Source organism: Taudactylus pleione, unplaced genomic scaffold, assembly GCF_031769625.1.
Source record: "Taudactylus pleione unplaced genomic scaffold, aTauple2 ptg000156l, whole genome shotgun sequence".
Classification (NCBI taxonomy): Eukaryota; Metazoa; Chordata; class Amphibia; order Anura; family Myobatrachidae; genus Taudactylus; species Taudactylus pleione.
The window spans coordinates 13,291,273-13,311,503 of NW_028284558.1; the positions used below are offsets into that span (position 1 = coordinate 13,291,273).

General features: G+C 42.9%; 1 protein-coding gene across 1 annotated transcript in view; it reads right to left on the bottom strand.

The window, feature by feature from the left end:
- The window catches only part of LRP2 (LDL receptor related protein 2), a 310,836-nt gene that overhangs the window by 130,048 nt on the left and 160,557 nt on the right, over positions 1 to 20,231 (bottom strand). Inside the window, exons 33-38 of the mRNA XM_088474855.1 lie at positions 14,108 to 14,274; positions 13,055 to 13,198; positions 10,758 to 10,867; positions 6,011 to 6,188; positions 5,133 to 5,346; positions 1,438 to 1,677 (exon numbers count right to left, since the gene is read on the bottom strand). Coding sequence (XP_088330981.1) covers positions 1,438 to 1,677; positions 5,133 to 5,346; positions 6,011 to 6,188; positions 10,758 to 10,867; positions 13,055 to 13,198; positions 14,108 to 14,274 — 1,053 coding nt within the window. The remainder of the gene's footprint in view (positions 1 to 1,437; positions 1,678 to 5,132; positions 5,347 to 6,010; positions 6,189 to 10,757; positions 10,868 to 13,054; positions 13,199 to 14,107; positions 14,275 to 20,231) is intronic.

Here is a 20,231-nt window from a genome sequence, read left to right on the forward strand (position 1 = left end):
TGACATTTTATAGAATGTACTTGATAAATGAAAGTTATAAGCTGATTGGTTGCTATGAGCAAATGTTTCACCTGTACTCTTTAGAAGTTCCAATAAATCTTCCCATAATGGCATATGCTTGGAGTCTACCATACTACTATAACATTAGAGCTACAGCCAGAGGCAGTTATTTTGAGACAATCAGCGCAAGTGAGAATGCGTGAGTTTGGATACCAATTGTGTCCTCTGACTCTAACCCTGCAATACCAGCCTTGTTAGTACCACAATCGGTTAACAACACAAATGGAGCATGGCATATGGGATAGTGGGGAGCAAAATCTGTCCTAAATGTTTTTGCCAATATGTACATAAAGTAGGGATGTGCAGGCTCGGATAGGTTCGAGTTTGCACGTTGAGTTCGGCTTTTTCCCTCCAAAAAAACGGAACTCAGAAAGAGGCAAAACGTCATCTTACATGGACGAACATCATCATTCCTTACATGGACGAACATCATCATTCCTGGACTTTTGTCCAGGAATGATGATGTTCGTCCATGTAAGATGACGTTTTGCCTCTTTCTGAGTTCCGTTTTTTTGGAGGGAAAAATCCGAACTCAACGTGCAAACTCGAACCTATCCGAGCCTGCACATCCCTAACATAAAGCCAATTCATGAATATAAAGTACAAAAACTGTTTGAAACGAGAATACTATCTGGCCCCCGATAATTTAAATATTCAATCGGCAAGAGTTACGGCAGTGGACACATAATTACCGAGGCAAATTAGTATTGTTCCAGTGTGGGGATAGCTGCTTCGAAAAACAGCTGTCCCCCGATCCACTAACACTGCTAATTCAGTAGCAAGTTTACTTGCCGGACTGTGCCGGCCTTCTGCACATGTGTAATGTGACCTGAGGTCTCACATGTGCACAGCCAAAGAACAAGCTGTCCGCAGTAGGTGGAGGGATCCGCTCCGCCAGGCCAAACTCCTTACCATAGGAAGGATTAAGGCCCCAGGAGTCAGCCCCATCTGAAGATGAAGTAAATGCCAAAAACTTTCAGTTTTCAGAGTTAGCTGAATATTATGTGTCCCTATTGGGCCCCTAATAATGAACGTGCCCATTACATAATAAAACATGCGGAAACTAGCGTCTCCGCACGTCTAACAGGCCCATTCGTGATGACGAATAGGCCCCTAAAAGTTTGCATTTACATATATAACATACAGTTTCAAGTTTCTATAGAAATCTACCACAAATTCTCTTTAGAAATATTTTCTGTCACTAAATCAAGTCTGCTGCCAGCAGTAATATTGGGACACTGCAGGTCACGGTCAGTGTAGTCTGTTTTACACCATAGTATTTGTCTTATCACTGTAATGTTTATTTCTGCATTGTGCACCTAATAATTGCTTTACATCCAATATAACTACTGGTCTACAGAAGAAAAGAACACCTACCGCGCCCGGCTATTGGCGTCATGGCTTCAGAGTGATCTGCGGATTCTAAGCTGAAGGCTTTGACTGCTGACAGCATAGACACTACTATGAAGGAGCTGTACGGCGTGCACGTTTTGTTGTCAGCGCTCAGACTAAATCCTGTGGTGCAGGCACATGAGAACTTGCCATCGGGTTTAGGCAAACACAGCTGCTGGCAAGTGTCAGGGTTATTGCTGCAGCCATTAGAAGAACCAGACGTTTCTGAGTGGGAAATAAAGACAAATATTAGTTAATGTTTTGTGTTCTACAAAAATATAAATGATAAAACACAATCATTACTATCTCCACCTGATGTAAAATGATCACTATGTACTGGGCCTGTCTTGTGTTTAGTGTATTGTATATTGAGTACACAGTGCTGTCACACAGATCTGGCAGCAGGTGTATATGTCTCTACCCCACGTATGCTCTGTCTATCATACTATATTGTAACACATAGGGACGGCATATGTAGAAGAATTTACCAAGAAACCTGCAAAACTTTTGATAACATGAGAGCAAAAATAGTATATACACAGAAAACAGTGCAGATTGCTCATATAATGTAACATTTTGAAGATGTAAGTTTAGACTTATACATACATGCGCTCTCTCTTTCTTTCTCTCAAGGCTTGACATATCACCCCTTTAAATCGGGACACATGAATTGCACTGGTCCTACGGCTGATATATATAATACATATATACTGTATATATACTATATATATATATATATATATATTATATATAGTATATATGTTACATACATTATCTATATACATAAATAACAGGCTTAATGCACGGCACTCAACCATCTGGGGTACCCTGGGTACTGTATGTGACCACACCATTTACATTAAAAAATCATACAAATTCGGCACTTACTTTTCAAAATGTAATTCCTTGAAATACAGGGAATGTTAGTTTGTCTTACATTTGAAAAGCCGGGTGTCTTAGAAAGTGTGACCAGATGGGAGGTCCTTGACGTGGTTGGCCAGCTGGACAAATTATTGCAATATTTTGGAACTAACATTCCCTGTATATAAAGGAATTACACTTTGAAAAGTGAGTGCCGAGTTTGTATGATATTTTTATGTAAGTGGTGTGGTCACATACCAAGGGCACCCCAGATGGTTGAGTGCTGTGGAGTAAGCCTGTTATTTAAAAAAAAAAAAAAAAAATGTGTGTTCACACTCTCTAGGGCACACTGCTTTTCAAATGTAAGACAAACTGTGTCTGTTTATTCCCAGGTGTTCATTAACTGATATGCCTGGGCGTGGTTCTGTCTCTTTAAACCAGGACCCATAGTCATGGATGAATTATAATTTGTATTTAAAATCTGTGTGTTAGCTGGAGCCAAATGTGGAAAAACAATGCTAATATTTTTGAGAGTCAGTGTAGGGAAGACCTAGACGTGCTTGGTCAGCTTGACAAATTATTGTAATATTTTGGAACTAACATTCCCTGTATTTAAAGGAGTTACACTTTGAAAAGTGAGTGCCGAGTTTGTATGATTTTTTTTATCTATATACATTATATATATTTTGTAACAGTTGTTATATATTTTGTAACATATATATATAACAGTTGGCAGGGGAAACAACTGAGTATGATACATATAGCCATGGCTTTGTTGTTGCTTATATCTGTATATTAGTGTTACTGTACTGTATATACTAGAAGTTACACACTGCACCAGGTGTATTTTAATTTTTTTTTAAAAGATCACTTTTATGGCACAAAAATATACTTGCACCCATTTTTTGTACCCCTAATTTAACTGCAGCATTTGTTTTGCCCCCCAAAAATATTTTTTTATCATTTTTCCACTATTACACAAAAATGCATATAACAGCCATTTGACACAATTTAAGAACCCAAAATACTTCTATTAGGTCCACTAAAAAAACTTCTAAAGTGATTTCCTATGTCAGTTACAGTATGCTGGGCATACACTCTACAATTATATGTTAGATATCTGTCCAATCTGGCTGGTTGGAATGAAAATTGGGTAATGTATGAGAGCAAATGACAGTCAACTATTTGCTCACAAACACTGGAAAACAAGATAAAAAAATGGTCGTTCAGAAAAAATGGTTAAATCAAATGAATTTAACCAATTTGAACAACTGTTTTTGTCCGTTTTCCAGTGTTTAAGACCATATGGACGACTGTCATTTGCTCCCATACATTACCAGGTTTTCATTCCAACCAGCCAGATTGGACAGATATCTGACAGATAATTGCATAGTGTATGCCCAGCATTAGCCTTTTATGGGGTACAGACAGATTTCCCCAAACTCTGCTGTACTTTTCTCAGGTTACACCAAGGACCGTTTTCGGGCGAATGCCGCATCACGTCTTTTGTAATAGTATAGTGTAAAAAAGGGGAGCGAGCATAGACAAAAGATGCAAAAATATTGCACCAAAAGCCCTGAAGTGTGCGGAAACTTCACCAACGTTAACTTTTCGCTTTATCGCGTCTAATTGGATACAGCCCATTTTCTCTCTCTCCTTTTATCCCCTGCTCTCTTTCTCTCTTGCACCCTTGTTTTCTTTCTGTCTCCTCCCCCTTTCCCCTGTTCTCTCTCTCTCTCTCCCTATCCCTTTCCCTCCCCCTCTCCCTCTCTCCCTCTTCCCTCCCCCTCCCCCTCTCCCCCCCTCTCCCTCTCCCTCTCCCCCTCTCTCACTCTCCAACACAGCTCTCTACAAACCAAGAGATCAAGACACCACACAGAGGGCTCCATGGCAACCCAACAGATATTTTTACTACTTTTATCATTTGTAGGTGAAGGATACCATCTAGTTAGCACAATTATTTACTAACCACATGCATGCATTAGCAGTACAGACATCTCTTCCATAAGGTCAAGTCCACCAGATCCACCCCAGGGACCCCTTTCCACCTTCCAAAAGACCTCTAGTGAAGAATCCACTTACCCAGGTGTCCAAAATATTCCTCTGCAAACTAGATCATGTTTCTCTGGACATGCAGTGCGCAGCTAAGTGTGGAAATGTGAGTACAGGTTGAGTCTCCTAATCCAAATATTCCGAAATATGGAATATTCAGAAATACGGAATTATTTTGGCATGACTGAGATAATGAAACCTTTGATTTTTGATGGTTCAATGTACAAAAACTTTGTCTAAGTCACAAATTATTAAAAATATTGTATAAAATTACCTTCAGGCTGTGTGTATATGGTGTATATGAAACATAAATGAATTTCATTTCTGTACACAAACTTTGCTTGAGCCACAAAATTATTGAAAATATTGTATAAAATTACCTGCAGGCTCTGTGTATAAGGTGTATATAACAGATAAATGCATTCTGTGTGTATACTGGGGTCCCATTCCCAAGATATTTCAATATGATATGCAAATATTCCAAAATACGGAATATTCCAATATCCAAAATACCAATGGTCCCAAGAATTTTGGATATGGGAGTCTCAACCTGTACTCACCCAATTAGGCACCAAAACCATGGCCATCCCACTTATGTACCCTGAATCAGTCAAGTGAGGCATGCCTAACATGATGCTGGTAAATATAATTTCAAAATGGCTAGGGCAGTCCCAGTCCACCAATTCCATGCACCATCTTGGCCAAAATAAAAGGGGATATTTATGCATATTTTTCAACATTACAGTCTTTAAAACAAAGATACTCACTGTCTCTGTAGTGGACACGTAGACACTTAAGCCCTGGGATATTATCTCTCAGCACCACTCTATTTGACCCTGTAGACTTATCCACTCTCTCAATGGCTTCATAGTCACGATCCGTATAATACAGGAAGTTCTCGTGGACCGCTATACCCCAGGGGTGCGAGAGGTGCTGCACCACAGTAATCCGGTTTTTACCATCCACATTTGCTTTTTCAATCTAAAAGGTCAGTAACAGTTTTATAACAAAATTTTACATTTCTGCATTATAAACAGTCAATATACAGTATGAACCTAGGGGGTTTATTTACGAAGTGCTGTGTTGTAAAACCCGACACTTCTGTTTGTGTTTATGGTCAGTAATTAAAAGGGTAATGCTTTTTCCAACAAGACACGGCTAGGAAAAGCACTGCCCTTTTAATTATCGGGCCTAAACACGAACAGAAGTGTCAGGTTTTACAATCCGACACTTTGCAAATAAAACTCCAGACTCTAATAATTAAATATGTTTTTACAAAGATGTTTCAAAAACAGTTAACATTGTCTGATTTAACAGCATGGAACATCCTGCGGATGTTAATTATTAGTAATATTTGCTTTTCTTTCCCATTTTATTTGCCATGTTTATTGTTTGCCATTTTCCTATACTCATTAGCATGATATGTAGCAAAATAGAGGAAAAGTATTCAGCTCATAGAGTAATAGTAGCTAAGGAGTAAATGGTTCATTCCATGTGATTTTTATGAGCGTAATTAAAAAGAAATTGCAAGAAAAACACAAACTATACTACCCACTTTTCCAACTTTCCTGCGTAATTATCCCTTTGAAACAAAACATGGGATATATAGTATATACAGATATTTAGAAATGTGTGTTATTATTACCACTCCACTGCCAGTAACTGCCCAGTAAAGTTTTTGCTCAGCGATGTCAATTGTGATAAACTCAACATGGTCCAGGCCGTTGTTTAGTAAGATCACTGAATTTGATCCATCCATATCAGCACTGGCAATCTTTGGTGGGACTCCCCCTTCTGTTCCTTGATCAGTCCAATACATCTTCCTACAAAGAATATCATAGGTTTGTTAAACACTAATTGTATAAAAAAATGCTAATCAGATATAACATATTTTATCCAGAGTGTCTTTCAGCAGAAAGTATAGAGAACCAGGAAAACACAAATCATTGCTTCTGTTGCGTAATAATGCTATACCAGCATATCATCACTGAATTCACTTCTTAAAGCCACTGAGTAGGGCACTGCTACAGAAGACGGTATAAGGAGGAATTCTGGAGGCAGCATGGCAATACAGAGGTATTTACACAGATTGTAGATATAAAACTTGCATTTCCTGTACTGTATCACACTGTGCGCCTGATTCAGCAAGGATCACACTTGCTTATACACAGCCAATCGGCCGATTGTTACGTTCTGCTAATGCGTTTGCGTCGAAGTGCGCGAACCAGTCATTGCGATCAGGACTGCGATCACAGTGACTACGCAGACCCATCGCAGAGTGATTGACAGGAAGTGCCATTTGTGGACGGTGACAGGGGGTTGTCGGCCCAACGCAGGTGTGCCAGTGCGTTTGAATGCCGATGCATGGGCGTGTAAAAATTATCCACTGCGATACCCTACACAGCCTGAGGTCTCATAGCGTGCGCTGAAGTAAGCAATTCCTGAGTGAGGTCTGACCTGCCTAAACTGTGCATATGATACTCGCTTGTACCGATGTTTTCGCAGTCCTGCTAAACATTACCGGTGTGCGTGTAGGTGAAGTGGGCGTCCTTATGCGGCGGTATTGCGATTGCTATGGATTAGCATACATTTGTAGTAAAACTGTGTGCGTACACCATATTGCGTTCCTTGCTGAATCAGGCCCAGTGTTTGCTCCTCATGTTTTCATTTGAGATACTATATACAAAATCTCAGACTGAAGCATCTAATTTGTTTGCACCTCCCATTTGAGACTATATTTATTGTATAATCACACTCATTCATGAAATGCAAGAATTATTCACATTAAGGTGTATATTATTTACTCGTATATTTCCAAGGCGCTTCTGAGATAAAGAACCTCCAATCTGTCACTCCTATAATTAATCAGCTGCGTCTCCAATTAAACCTCTTATGAAGGTTTTCAACTCAAACAAATCAACACAAATATATAAAGGTGGCTATACATCTGCAACGTATCATCGTGATGCAGGGATGATATCGGAAATTTCCAATCGCCCATCTGAAACTTCCGATCGCCCACATTCGATGTTATGCGATCCGTCGCCGGATCGCAGACATTTGCCATGTTAAATGTCAGCGATTTGCCGATCATGATCATTTGATGGATTTCTGCGATGCCAGGTTACAGCATCGCAGGATCGCGGCAATCCATCGCAGATGGATGGGGCCCGTAAGAGCTGCGCAGACCAACTGTAGAAATGCAGCATAATGGGTCCCATCCATCTGCGACATCGCAGGTTCACAGAAATCCAACATGTTGGATTTTCCCGATTTGATGATCGCTATCAAAAAATGATCGTGATTGTCTAATCGGGGACATTTAACATTGAAAATTTTAGCGATCCTGCGATGGATCGCTGACCATCGATGGTGGCCGGCCGGCGTTTACACCCGGCAGATCGGTATTTCCGATCGCGTCGCAGGACCGCGGAAACCCCACTCTAGTGCCCATACATCAGACTTTCCCCATTAGACAATCACGATCATTTTTTGATTGCGATCGTCAAATCAGGAAAATCCAATATGTTGGATTTCTGCGATCCTGCGATGCCGGGTTGCAGCATCGCGGGATCGCGGCAATCCATTGCAGATGTATAAGGCCCATTAAGTGTAATACCACAGAGTAAAAAAAAAAACATGAATACTGTGTCAAAAGATAAATTACATAATCATCGGTTTAATATATCAAAAGAGAAATATTTGCTATATTGCTCTAAAACCCAAAAATACAATAGGAAAAACACATATAAATACACCGATGTATTGCTAAATATGAGATCTCAAGATAAAAGATACAGTGGTCTATGGGCCTGATTCAGAGCTGCTCGTAAGCGGCCGCTCGTTCGTTCCGACCGATGTTCGCACAACTGCGCATGCGTACGGATTTTAATATGCATGCGCGAACCAGTCAGTGCGGCCGAAAATCGCGTGCTCGCTAAATAGCGAATGCCTGCTATTTTGAGTGACAGGAGGAGGCGTTTGTGGGTGGTAACAGGGGAAGGTGCTTGAAAACGGGGAGTGGAGATCCGAACGCAGGCGTGCCAAACGGTCAAAACGGGCGTTTTAAGGGTGTGCATAATTACTAAAGCAGCGTCATCGACCACGTCACTTGGTTGTTTTATAGTCAGAACTGCTCGCATGATTGTGGTAGGAAAAACCAACCACAAGAATAGCGAGCAGTTCATACGCTGTCCGATGTACTCAATTAATCTAATAAATAGCGGACATGACGTATGGCGAGCGGCCAGGGGGCGTTTTTTTCAAAATTACGTCCGCATGTTTTGTTCGCTCGTTCAGACATAGAGGCTTGAACAGACCGCAAAGAGCGAACGGTTAATTTAAATAGCCAGCCCCTTTTTCTGGACGAGCGAGCGCAAATAGCGTCCGGCTCTGATTCAGGTCCAATGTACTAAGCAGTGATAAGTGACAGAGTGAAAAGTGATAAGTTAGTGATAAGGTGTCAGCCAATCAGCTTCCAACTGTCATCTCACAGGCTGTGTTTGAAAAATTACAGGTGGTAGCTGATTGGCTGGCACCTTATCACAGACTTATCACTTTTCACTCTGTCACTTATCACTGCTTAGTACATAGACCCCATAATGTGTCTGTATTTCAATAATAAAACCAAGTGTCAAAAACCAGCCTTGAGATTCTGTAGTGATAGTCACGTGTGAGAAAAAAATATAAAAGTAATCCTCTTAATATATAGTGGTCACTGCAAGGAGGATATATAGCAACATGGAATCCTGTGTGAAGGAGAGAGAAACCAGGGTTATTCTGAATAGATGCACGGGAGCCGATATAGATATTAACGGAACTCCTTTATAAATTTTCAAGTCCCGGAATATTCCAGTTGATGATACTGTATATTAAAATAGTAACTGTATATAATGAGTTTACCACAGTCATAAACCATGGCGTCTGCCGGGTACTAACTCACGCTTCTTGAATGAAAAGCTGCAGCTCTATGTGAGTGGGGCCGCTTGTCCGAGCGTCCCCGGGCTGTGCAGAGAGCGGTCCTTCTGTGAGCAGCTGTATGGGACCCGGCCGGGCTCGTAACAGAGTGAGATGGAAATGGGTTCAACTGGGTAAGAAAAAACCAGTAGGTGGAGTCCTTAATGTGTTTCGGCACGCCCACGTGACTTTCTCAAAAGGTTAAGGCTGTGCACAATGAAGTACCTATTATTGGTGCAGGGTGTGCAGTGCACACAGGCCCATGTGCGCCTCGCGTTACACACCCTGTGCCAGGTAACACATTCAGAAAGATGGCTCCACAAAGGATCTAGCAAAGATTCTGGCACTCTGCCAGAGTCTTTACTCCCTACTGCACATGCACCATCTATCCAAATACACCACTGGAGAGATAGTATCGCTGGGACCAGGTTTGTGCTGTCGGACAGTGGATCATGCGTACAGCGCGTGCGATGTATCATTACATCTTTTGCCACATCGCTGGGTCGCACCATCGTATGGCATGTACCCAGCTTTAAAGATGTGGCAGTAGCTTCAGTTGCCTGGAGTGTGGATATAATACTTTACATTTTAAGAGAAAGTAAGTGGAATGCCAGGTATATGCTGAATAATGTATTTTACCTTCATGATTCATATCTGTAATTTTGATATTAGGGGTTTAATGGTCCTTTACTAATCTCAGCAATATGCAACATTATGCACACTGTGGGCCTGATTCAGACCCGCTCGCAAGCGCTATGCATTCGCAAATGGGTCGACCCACAGCTAGTAACCCACAGCTATGCGAACGGCCAAGAGGCCGCAAAAAAAAAAAAACACGCCCTGATTCAGAGCAAGCGCACACTTTTTGCTAGCGGCTCTGAATCAGGCCCTCTCTTCCCAAACTCTGCCATTACAGTCCACACAGGGGCTTATCTATAATGGGTGCACACCCCGCACCCATAATATTACTTACCTCTCCGAAGTCCCACGTCGGCGCGGGGCTCCGGCGCTGTAAAATGACCGGAAAATGACCACGGCGGCCATTTTCCCGGTGACCTGTGCATACACTATAGACTCTGGGCACACTCAATGCGCTGCCGGCCACCGGGCGGACAGGAGGGGGCCCGTGTCGGAGACTGCACACGGGCCCCCTCCTCTCTAGAAACGCCACATTTTAAGGATGGAGTCCACATTTTAAAGATAGCCATGCTTGAGCATAGGTGACTTTATTAGTACCTCAGACAATCTTGATTTAACCAGCTGTACTCCAGCATGGATATCCTTAAAATCTGGACTGTAATGGTGGAGTTTGAGAACCTCTGACTTAATCTATTTATTTATTCTATGCAAATGTATCTTTATTTCATAAACAATGGGCACAATGTATACTGAATGCTAGAGCAAGCTCCTGTGGGCTAATATTATACAAAGCATACCCTTTAACTGGGTCAACAGCGATTCCAAGAGGTCTTCCTGCACCCTGTGGGGTTCCATCATTCGTAATAACAGTCTTCCTGTACTTTACTTCTCCATGCAGCTTTAAAACCTAAAATGATACAAATAAAAGTATTCAACCTGCACTTAATAATCCCCAACAATTATATACAGTATCTCAGTGCATGACATTTGTTGGAATAAAAAAGCAATTGCAGTAATAAATGTGAGATGGTGAATGGGAGCCATATAAGGGTAGGATACTCTCCATCAGAATCGGCATGTAATACCACTGGTCGCATGGCTAGCAGTTCGAATCCCAGCAACGTCAGGCCGACAGATGAAGAGATCCCGGCAGCAGGAGCCCGACAGCGCTTGAAATCCCTATCGTCCCCAGGTAAGTACGAACTAACCTAACCTACCCCCCTAACCCTAACCCTCCCTTAGGGGTGCCTAACCCTAACCACCCCCCATGTGCCTAACCCTAATCCCCCCCCATAGTGCCTAAACCTAACCCCCCCCTTCCCCGCTGCCTAAACCTAAATCCCCCAGGGGGTGCCTAATCCTAACCTCACCCCGGGGGAGCCTAACCCTAACCCTCCCTCCCCCTAGCCTAACCCTAAGCTCCCGGGGGGGTGCCTAACCTAAGTGCCCCCCGGGAGCCCTAAACCTGACCATCCCCCCCCCGCAGCTGTCCGCTCGCGGCGCCCGGCATCCCTTCGATCGGGATGGCGGGCGCCGGTCCCCCGTCTAGATCTAGACACCGGTCATTTCACCCTCGCCGGGATATGACAGTCAGGAAGCCGGCAGTCGGTATAATGTCAGCCAGCTTCCCGATTGCATCCCTCTCCATCTAGTGTCACAAATATAGTGGGACAAAGTTTCCTGCTGTAATAGTGCGCCTTTAAATACAGCTGAATCATGATGATATAAGAAATCATCTCCATTTTTACATCTTCTTTGCCAGCACATAATTTCAGGTCTATAAGCAGTTTGCTGGAAGCAAGACACGGCCAGTTAATTGAAACAGCTTCTTTGAATCAGAGCTCCTGAAAACTCATTGGACTGCTTATCAGACCTTTGGCTTGTATGACTACTATTGTGAATCTTGACCTATTTGCTTTGGATGACTACTTTGCTTGGGACTTCCCCCTATTCTTTGGGATTGGTTCTGTTTTAGTCTCCGACTCCTCTACTGGTACTCAAAGGTACAGAGACTTTAATGAGGGTACTTGGGTTAATATAGGGCAGTTTGCAATTGAGACTTTCAGGTTATGGTTCAGGTTGTTCTTTTCAATTTATCTTTACATTTCTTTTTAGGTTTAATTTTGACCCAGGAGATGACCTTGTCCAAGTAACTCACTTGAAAGCTGAGAATCCTGTGTTTGAAACACTCAGGACCTCATTCAGAGTCGGTCGAAGCAGCCGCACGGTCGTACGCCACCGATGTTCGCTATACTGCGCATGCGTAAAGTTCGCAATGCGCATGCACAAACTAGCCGCTACGATCAGAAATTTCTCTCTCCTTGAACACAGCCAGGTCGGTAGTTTGAGTGACAGATTGAGGCGTTTGTGGGTGGTAACAGGGGAAGGTGCTTGAAAACGGGGGAGTGGAAATCCGGATGCAGGCGTGCCTAATTATGCGAACGGCGTTTTATGGGAGTGCATACGGTTTATGGGAGTGCATAATTAACAAAGTAGCGTCATGGCACATGTGACATGGGAGGTTTTTACACTGACATGATCGTAGAGCTTAAGAGAGGGTATGGTCAACCTTAAGCTCTACGACCAGTTCTGATGGTTCCCGATGGTCTCGATTAATCCTTATATGCCCGGAGATGACGTGTAATGCGTACGAGAAGGGGGCGTATTTTTTGTCTTCCGGCCGCTTCCTCCCCTTGGTCAGCCAGCTACCGATCCGAATTTAGGGACGCAACTTGCGAGGGAATCATTTGTATATCCGGCCCCTTTTCCCGTACGACCATGCGGCCGCTTCGACCGACTCTGAATGAGGTCCACAGTCTCTTGCCTTCCTATGACAACAGGTGGCTGAGATATCAGCTCTCTTGGAAGCTCTGCCATTCAGGTTCTATTACAAGGATATGAACTGGCGAGACCCCTGTTTTGCTAGGCCCAAGGCAAATGTCCATTTTTTGAGTGTATTAAAATGGACCTTTATTGAGTACCCCTCTTGCATACTTATATCTACCATTAAATCATAGGAAAAACATGCAATCAATGAAAATACAGTTATGTGTTTATTGCTAGAGTCAAGTTGTTTTAACTTATATCATTTTACCTCGATTGATTGAGTTGCCGGATTTGTGTAATACAGGTTTCCTGTAATCCAGTCTAATGCCAAACCTACAGGAGTGCCCATGATAGTCGCAGAAGCAAAATCTGTCCTGTTAGTCCCATCTGACTTAACTCTGTGAATTTCCCCCTGGGAGGAAAGAAACAAATACACCTAATCAGAACCCTTATAAGCTAATAACGATAATCTATAAAAAAAATGTAAACAAGTATATTGGACAAATGTCATTCACATAATGAATGCGTGCTTTTTATTTAGTTGCAAGAACATAAAGGGAACTGTATGAAAACAGAACACAGGAATAAGGTGAAATAACGCTTGGCAACCAGTCGGCTTCTAACTGTATTTTAGTGCAAGTAAAAAAATGAAAGCAAGCATCTGATGTAACCCAGAGTAACCATTATTCTAAGTTTCAGTAGTCATAAGCCGCGTACATGCTATGAGCGATATCATTTATTGTTTCCCCGGCAGTGATGTGCTCAATGTCGTTAACAACATTGAGCACGCACACTGAACGATATCATTAACAATATCGTTCAGTGCCGGCCCCCTCCCTCATCCGCGAACCTGTACAACCTGATGATATCGTCAGGTTGGGCTGCAGGTTCGGGCGATGAACAATGCTGTCAGCGACCAGCGGGAGATCTCATCGCTGATCGTTGACGTCATACACACTGGCTGATATAATGACTGACTGAATGATAAGGATATCGTTATCATTCATTATATCGGCTAGCGTGTACGCGGCTATAGACTGGTTAGATTATATGTTGTGTCACCATTATTAAGTGAGCTATAAGTAATATACTGCATGCATATGGAATGGCGGAGGCAAAGTTTTGGACTATAAAAGATAGTAAAACCCAATTCAATATAGGTTTACAATTTAAATTTTTCTCTTTCAAAATTCTGATTTAGAAATGAGTAACCTTACAACGTACAGTAAGAATAATGTTATACCTAGTGACACATGAGTAAAATGGATGCCCTAAGAATATCCTAGTATTCGTGTCATTGATACATTACAAAATAACTTACAGGATATTCAATCCAGTAGATCATTTGCTCTGAATCGTCAAACTCCACGTCATACCCATTCCGGATGCCAGCTATTGGTACCATTGCATCATTGGTCTTTTCCAGTGGATCAAGAGACATCCCATAAATGATGTTATCTCTAATCACAATGAGAAAAGGCTTTTCATCTGCAAAATAAACATATATAGCTTGGTTATGCCAGGGAAGAAAATAACCCCAAACAAAAGCCCACAAGTATGAATATAACCTTTGCTGAGGATGAACCAGACTTACCATTACCTGCCATCCTTCAGACGACAATTGGACATTACCAATAGTTGCCACCAGAAACTGCTGTAGATAACTGGAGCCCTATGTGTATCGCACCATTGTGTGCCTTGTGCTTTTCAATTCTTCTTTTAGATGTCTAGCTAATCATAAATCTGAGATCTACACTTTTCCTAAAATGTTATTTAACTATTTGACCCAGAGTGAATGCACACTTCCATTTTGAAAATTATTAAAGGGTACAATTGATTGACATGCAACTGTGTTTTACTATTGGAGATCAGCCTTCCAATGAAACCTCATTAGCAAATTAAGAATTATTTTCTATTACAATAGCTAAGGAGACAAAATCAGTGAAGAGAATAACTAACATTTCTAGTAGATACTGCAGTGACATTTGTTTATTATTATTTTGGTTATACTAATACAGTGGTTCTCAAACTCGGTCCTCAGGACCCCACACAGTTCACGATTTCCAGGTTATCCAGCAGGTGCACAGGTGTATTCATTACTCACTGACAGATTTTAAAAGATCCACAGGTGGATCTAATTATTTCACTTGTTATTCTGTGAGGAGACCTGGAAAACATGCACTGTTTGGGGTCCTGAGGACCAAGTTTGAGAACCTGTTTACTAATAGAAGGAAAATAATTATTTACAGGCTGATGTTTTATATTCCATATTATTTCATATCTACCTAACAACAATCATTTGATGTTCCTAAAAGGATGTCTCACATAGAAACCTTGGTTGTAACATCACTACTAACAGCAAGGAGATTACAGGTTAAGAGCAACCTCTAATTAAAATATCTAATTATACTGAAAATTGAGGGCACGTTTCCATTGCGCTTGTCATTATCATTCCATGTAAAGTTCACACACTAATTAAACATTTAAATGCAACATTATTCTGTTCAATGAAGCATACAATATTAGACACCATGCATGCAGTGATTTGATGTTGAGTGCTGTCATATTGGGCATTTCACAGCACAAGAAGTGTATTCTATACACATTACACTATAATGTATGTAGCAATCATTCCCGACTGCTAAAGCAAAAGAGAAGCAAGCAAAAAGTTGGTGACATTTTTAAAGATTTCTAAAAATATGCAGGACACATATTAAAGAGAGTGAGTGTGTTACTTGTAATTTGGTAATGTAATGTTACACATGATGATGCATAGAATTATTTACTGGTCAATCGTTGAAATTTATAATCAAAAACTTTGCAATTTTTGGATAGTTTAATTAACTAATATAGTTATAGGATACCAAACAGTCAATTTAGGAGAACAAGCGATTAGAAGATGACCATGCACATAGGCCAATTGCGGTCTTCTGTGGTTATCTTTGCACTACATTTACCATAATGTCTAATACCATTGAGATCATTATCGGAGGATGGTAGCATTTTTGGAGCAGATACTGCATAGCCAGTGTAAAGCTGTATTGGCATATACAGGTTGTCAGGAAGGAGCTATAAATCTAAATACTTGTATTTTCATTTTTTTGGGTACAACCCATCATCCTAGCAATAGAGAGCCACTGGGGACACCACTCATTCGTACATCAATCAATACCTAGAGATACATATTTTTGCTAATCTCAGTCTAAACGATAAATAGCAGTATTTAGTTTTTGTTTTTTAAAATAATGTTATCGATACATTTAGAAATGGTTTACACCTGTATGCATTTTACACATGTTATTAATTTTAGATATTTTATAAATCAGACCCAAAAACCCATTTATGGGGCTCTATCTTTCGTACAGAGCCAGCAGCAGCAGCTGTTGCGAGGAGACTGCTAACTCCTGTAAACATATATAAAAGTAAATACAAAATTCAACAGTTATGATTTATTAATTATTAGTCTTGGTTAATATAGAATGAAAAAGTATCATTAAAATACATATATATATATTAGGGGTGAGCGGGTTCGGATTTCTGAAATCTGAACCCCCTCGAGCCCCCCCGATCCGAGTCAGGCTCAATTTTTCCCGCCTGACTTGGATCTGAAATCGAGGCAAAACGTCATCATCCCGCCTTCCGAGTCTCGCGGGTTTTGGATCCTATATAAGGTACCCGCGTCGGCGCCATTTTCTCACTCGGCTGTGGACAGTGAAGAGGGAGGGTGGGAGTTAGGGCTGGCTGGGCTGTGTAGTGTAGTGTAGTGTAGTGTAGTGCTGCTGTTGTCCACTACTTCAAAGTCCATAGGGGCTGGCTGTGTTGTGCTGTGCTGCTGTTGTTAATAGGGGCTGTGTCCACTACTTCAAAGTCCATAGGGGCTGGCTGGACTGTGTTGTGCAGTCAGTTCTCCATAGGGGCTGTGTCCACTCCAAAGTCCTGTGCAGTGTCCCAGTCCTAAAGGGGTGCTGTAGTGTTGTCCAGGGGGTGCTCTGTCCATCAGGGGTGCTCCCCCCAAGTGCTAATAAAATAATATATTTTCTGTGTTTGTGAATTGTGTGCGCAGTAGCCGCACGTGCATCAACAAAGTAGTGCCAAGCGTGCGCCTGTGTCATAAGTAAAGGGCCGGCTGGCTTGACCGTTAAAGGGTGCTGTAACCCCCAAAGTACACTCCAGTCCAAACCAAAAAAAAAAATATTTTCTGTGTTTGTGAATTGTGTGCGCAGTAGCCACACGTGCATCAACAAAGTAGTGCCAAGCGTGCGCCTGTGTCATAAGTAAAGGGCCGGCTGGCTTGACCGTTAAAGGGTGCTGTAACCCCCAAAGTACACTCCAGTCCAAACCAAAACAAAAAATATTTTCTGTGTTTGTGAATTGTGTGCGCAGTAGCCGCACGAACATCAACAAAGGAGCAGCGCCAAGCGTGCGCCTGTGTCCCATAAGTAAAGAGCCGGCTGGCTCATTTCTTAAAGGCTGGTGTAACCCACAAAGTGCACTACTCTCCAGCAAAAATAAAAAAATATTTTCTGTGTTTAGCCGCACGTATATATCAAATCGATATAACATAAATGGAGGACCAAACTTTCTCCGATAAAAATAAAATAGAGAAAGATCAAGAACCACTTCCTCCTAGTGCTGAAGCTGCTGCCACTAGTCATGACATAGACGATAACATGCCATCAACGTCGTCTGCCAAGGCCGATGCCCAATGTCATAATAGAGGGCACATACAATCCCAAATGACAAAGTTCAGGAAAATGACCTTGAAAAAAACATTTAAATCAGCTGAAGAGAAACGTAAACTTGCCAATATGCCATTTACGACACGGAGTGGCAAGGAACGGCTAAGGTCGATCCCTAGTATGTTCATGACTAGTGGTTCAGCTTCACATGACGATGGAAGCCCTCCTCCCACTAAAAAAATCAAAAGAGTTAAGCTGGCAAAAGCACAGCGAAGAACTGTGCTTTCTAAGAAGATATCACAAATCCCCAAGGAGAGTCCAAGTGTGGTGGTGGTTGCGATGCCTGACCTTCCCAGCACTGGACGGGAAGAGGTGGCTCTTTCCACCATTTGCACGCCCCCTGCAAGTGCTGAAAGGAGCACCCACAGTCCACTTGCTGATATGCAAATTGAAGATGTCACTGTTGAAGTACAACAGGATGAGGATACTGGTGTAGCTGGCGCTGAGGAGGAAGTTGGCGAGGAGGATTCTGATGGTGATGTGGTTTGTTTAAATCAGGCTCCAGGGGAGACAGTTGTTGTCCGTGGGATGAAAAAGCCCATCACGGTCATGCCTGGGCAGAAGACCAAACATTCCACCTCTTTGGTCTGGCAATATTTCTATCCAAATCCGGACAACAACTGTCTTGCCATATGTACCATATGTAAAGGTGAAATAAGTAGGGGTAGGGACGTCAACCACCTAGGAACATCCTCCCTTATACGGCACCTGCAGCGCGTTCATAAAAAGTTACTGTCAAGTTCAGAAACTTTGGCTAAGACCGTAAGCAGTCCAGGGACACCTAAATCCCATTGTCCTGTTGTATCCAAGCGCCTGCAAACCACACCGTCAACTCCCTCCTCGTCAATTTCCTCCTTAGTCAGGATCGGAAGTAGTCCTGCAGGCCATGTCACTGGCATGACTGACTCTCCTATCCAGGATTCCTCCGGAGGATCCTGCATTGCTACGCCTACTGCTGCCGCTGCTGCTGTTGCTGCTGCTGGGAGTCGTTCATCATCCCAGAGAGGAAGTAGGAACACCACTACTTTTACTAAACAATTGACCCTCCAACAGTCCTTAGCGAGGAGGATGAAGTACGACAGCAGTCATCCTGAAGCAAAACGTATAACTGAGGCCTTGACTGCTATGTTGGTGTTAGACGTGCGTCCGGTATCCGCCATTAGTGCAGTGGGATTTAGACAATTGATGGAGGTAGTGTGTCCCCGGTTCCAAATCCCGTCTAGATTCCACTTCACTAGGCAGGCGATACCGAGACTGTACAGAAACGTCAGAAAAAGTGTCCTCAGTGTCCTGAAAAATGCCGTTGTACAAAATGTCCACTTAACCACGGACATGTGGACAAGTGGAACAGGGCAGACTAAGGACTATATGACTGTGACAGCCCACTGGGTAGATGTATCACCTTACGCAGCAACAGCAGCAGCGTCACCAGTAGCAGCATCTCAGAAACGCCAGCTCGTTCCAAGGCAGGCTACGCTGTGTATCACCGGTTTCAGTAAGAGGCACACCACCGACAACCTCTTAGAGAAACTGAGGGAAATCATCGCCCAGTGGCTTACCCCACTTAGACTCTCCTGGGGATTTGTGATATCTGACAACGCCACCAATATTGTGCGGGCATTACATCTGGGCAAATTCCAGCATGTCCCATGTTTTGCTCACACAATAAACTTGGTGGTGCAGAATTTTCTGAAAAGCGACAGGGGCGTGCAGGAGACGCTTTGGGTGGCCTGAAAAATTTCTGGCCACTTTCGCCATTCAGCGACTGCGTGCCGAAGACTGGAGCGCCAGCAAACACTCTTGAATCTGCCCCGCCATCACCTGAAGCAAGAGGTTGTGACGCGGTGGAACTCAACCCTCTATATGCTTCAGAGGATGGAGGAGCAGCAAAAGGCCATACAAGCCTATACATCCACCTATGACATAGGCAAAGGAGGGGGTATGCACCTGACTCAAGCGCAGTGGAGAATGATTTCCGTGTTGTGCAAGGTTCTCCAGCCCTTCGAACTTGCCACACGTGAAGTCAGTTCAGACACTGCCAGCTTGAGTCAGGTCATTCCCCTCATCAGGCTTTTGCAGAAGCAGCTGGAGAAAGTGAAGGAGGAGCTAAGACGGAGCGATTCCGCTCGGCATGTGGGACTTGTGGATGAAGCCCTTCATTCGCTTTGCCAGGATTCCAGGGTGGTCAATCTGTTGAAATCAGACCACTACATTTTGGCCACCGTGCTCGATCCTAGGTTTAAAGGCTATGTGGTGTCTCTCTTTCCGGCCGACACAAGCCTGCAGAGGTGCAAAGACCTGCTGGTGAACACACTGTCAGCTGAAGCGGAACGTGACACGTCAACGGCTCCTTCTTCATTTTCTCCCGCAACTGGGGCTGCCAGGAAAAAACTTAGGTATCCTAAGCAACCTGCTGGCGGTGATGCAGGGCAGGCAGGACCAAGTTTGGACATCTGGTCCGGACTGAAGGACCTGGCAACAATTTCTGACATGTCTACTGTCACTGCATATGATACTGTCACCATTGACAGAATGGTGGAGGATTACATCGGTGACAGCATCCAAGTAGACATGTCAGACAGTCCATACCTGTACTGGCAGGAAAAAGAGGCAATTTGGAGGCCCCTGTACAAACTGGCTCTATTTTACCTGAGTTGCCCCCCCTCCAGTGTGTACTCCGAAAGAGTGTTTAGTGCAGCCGGGAAC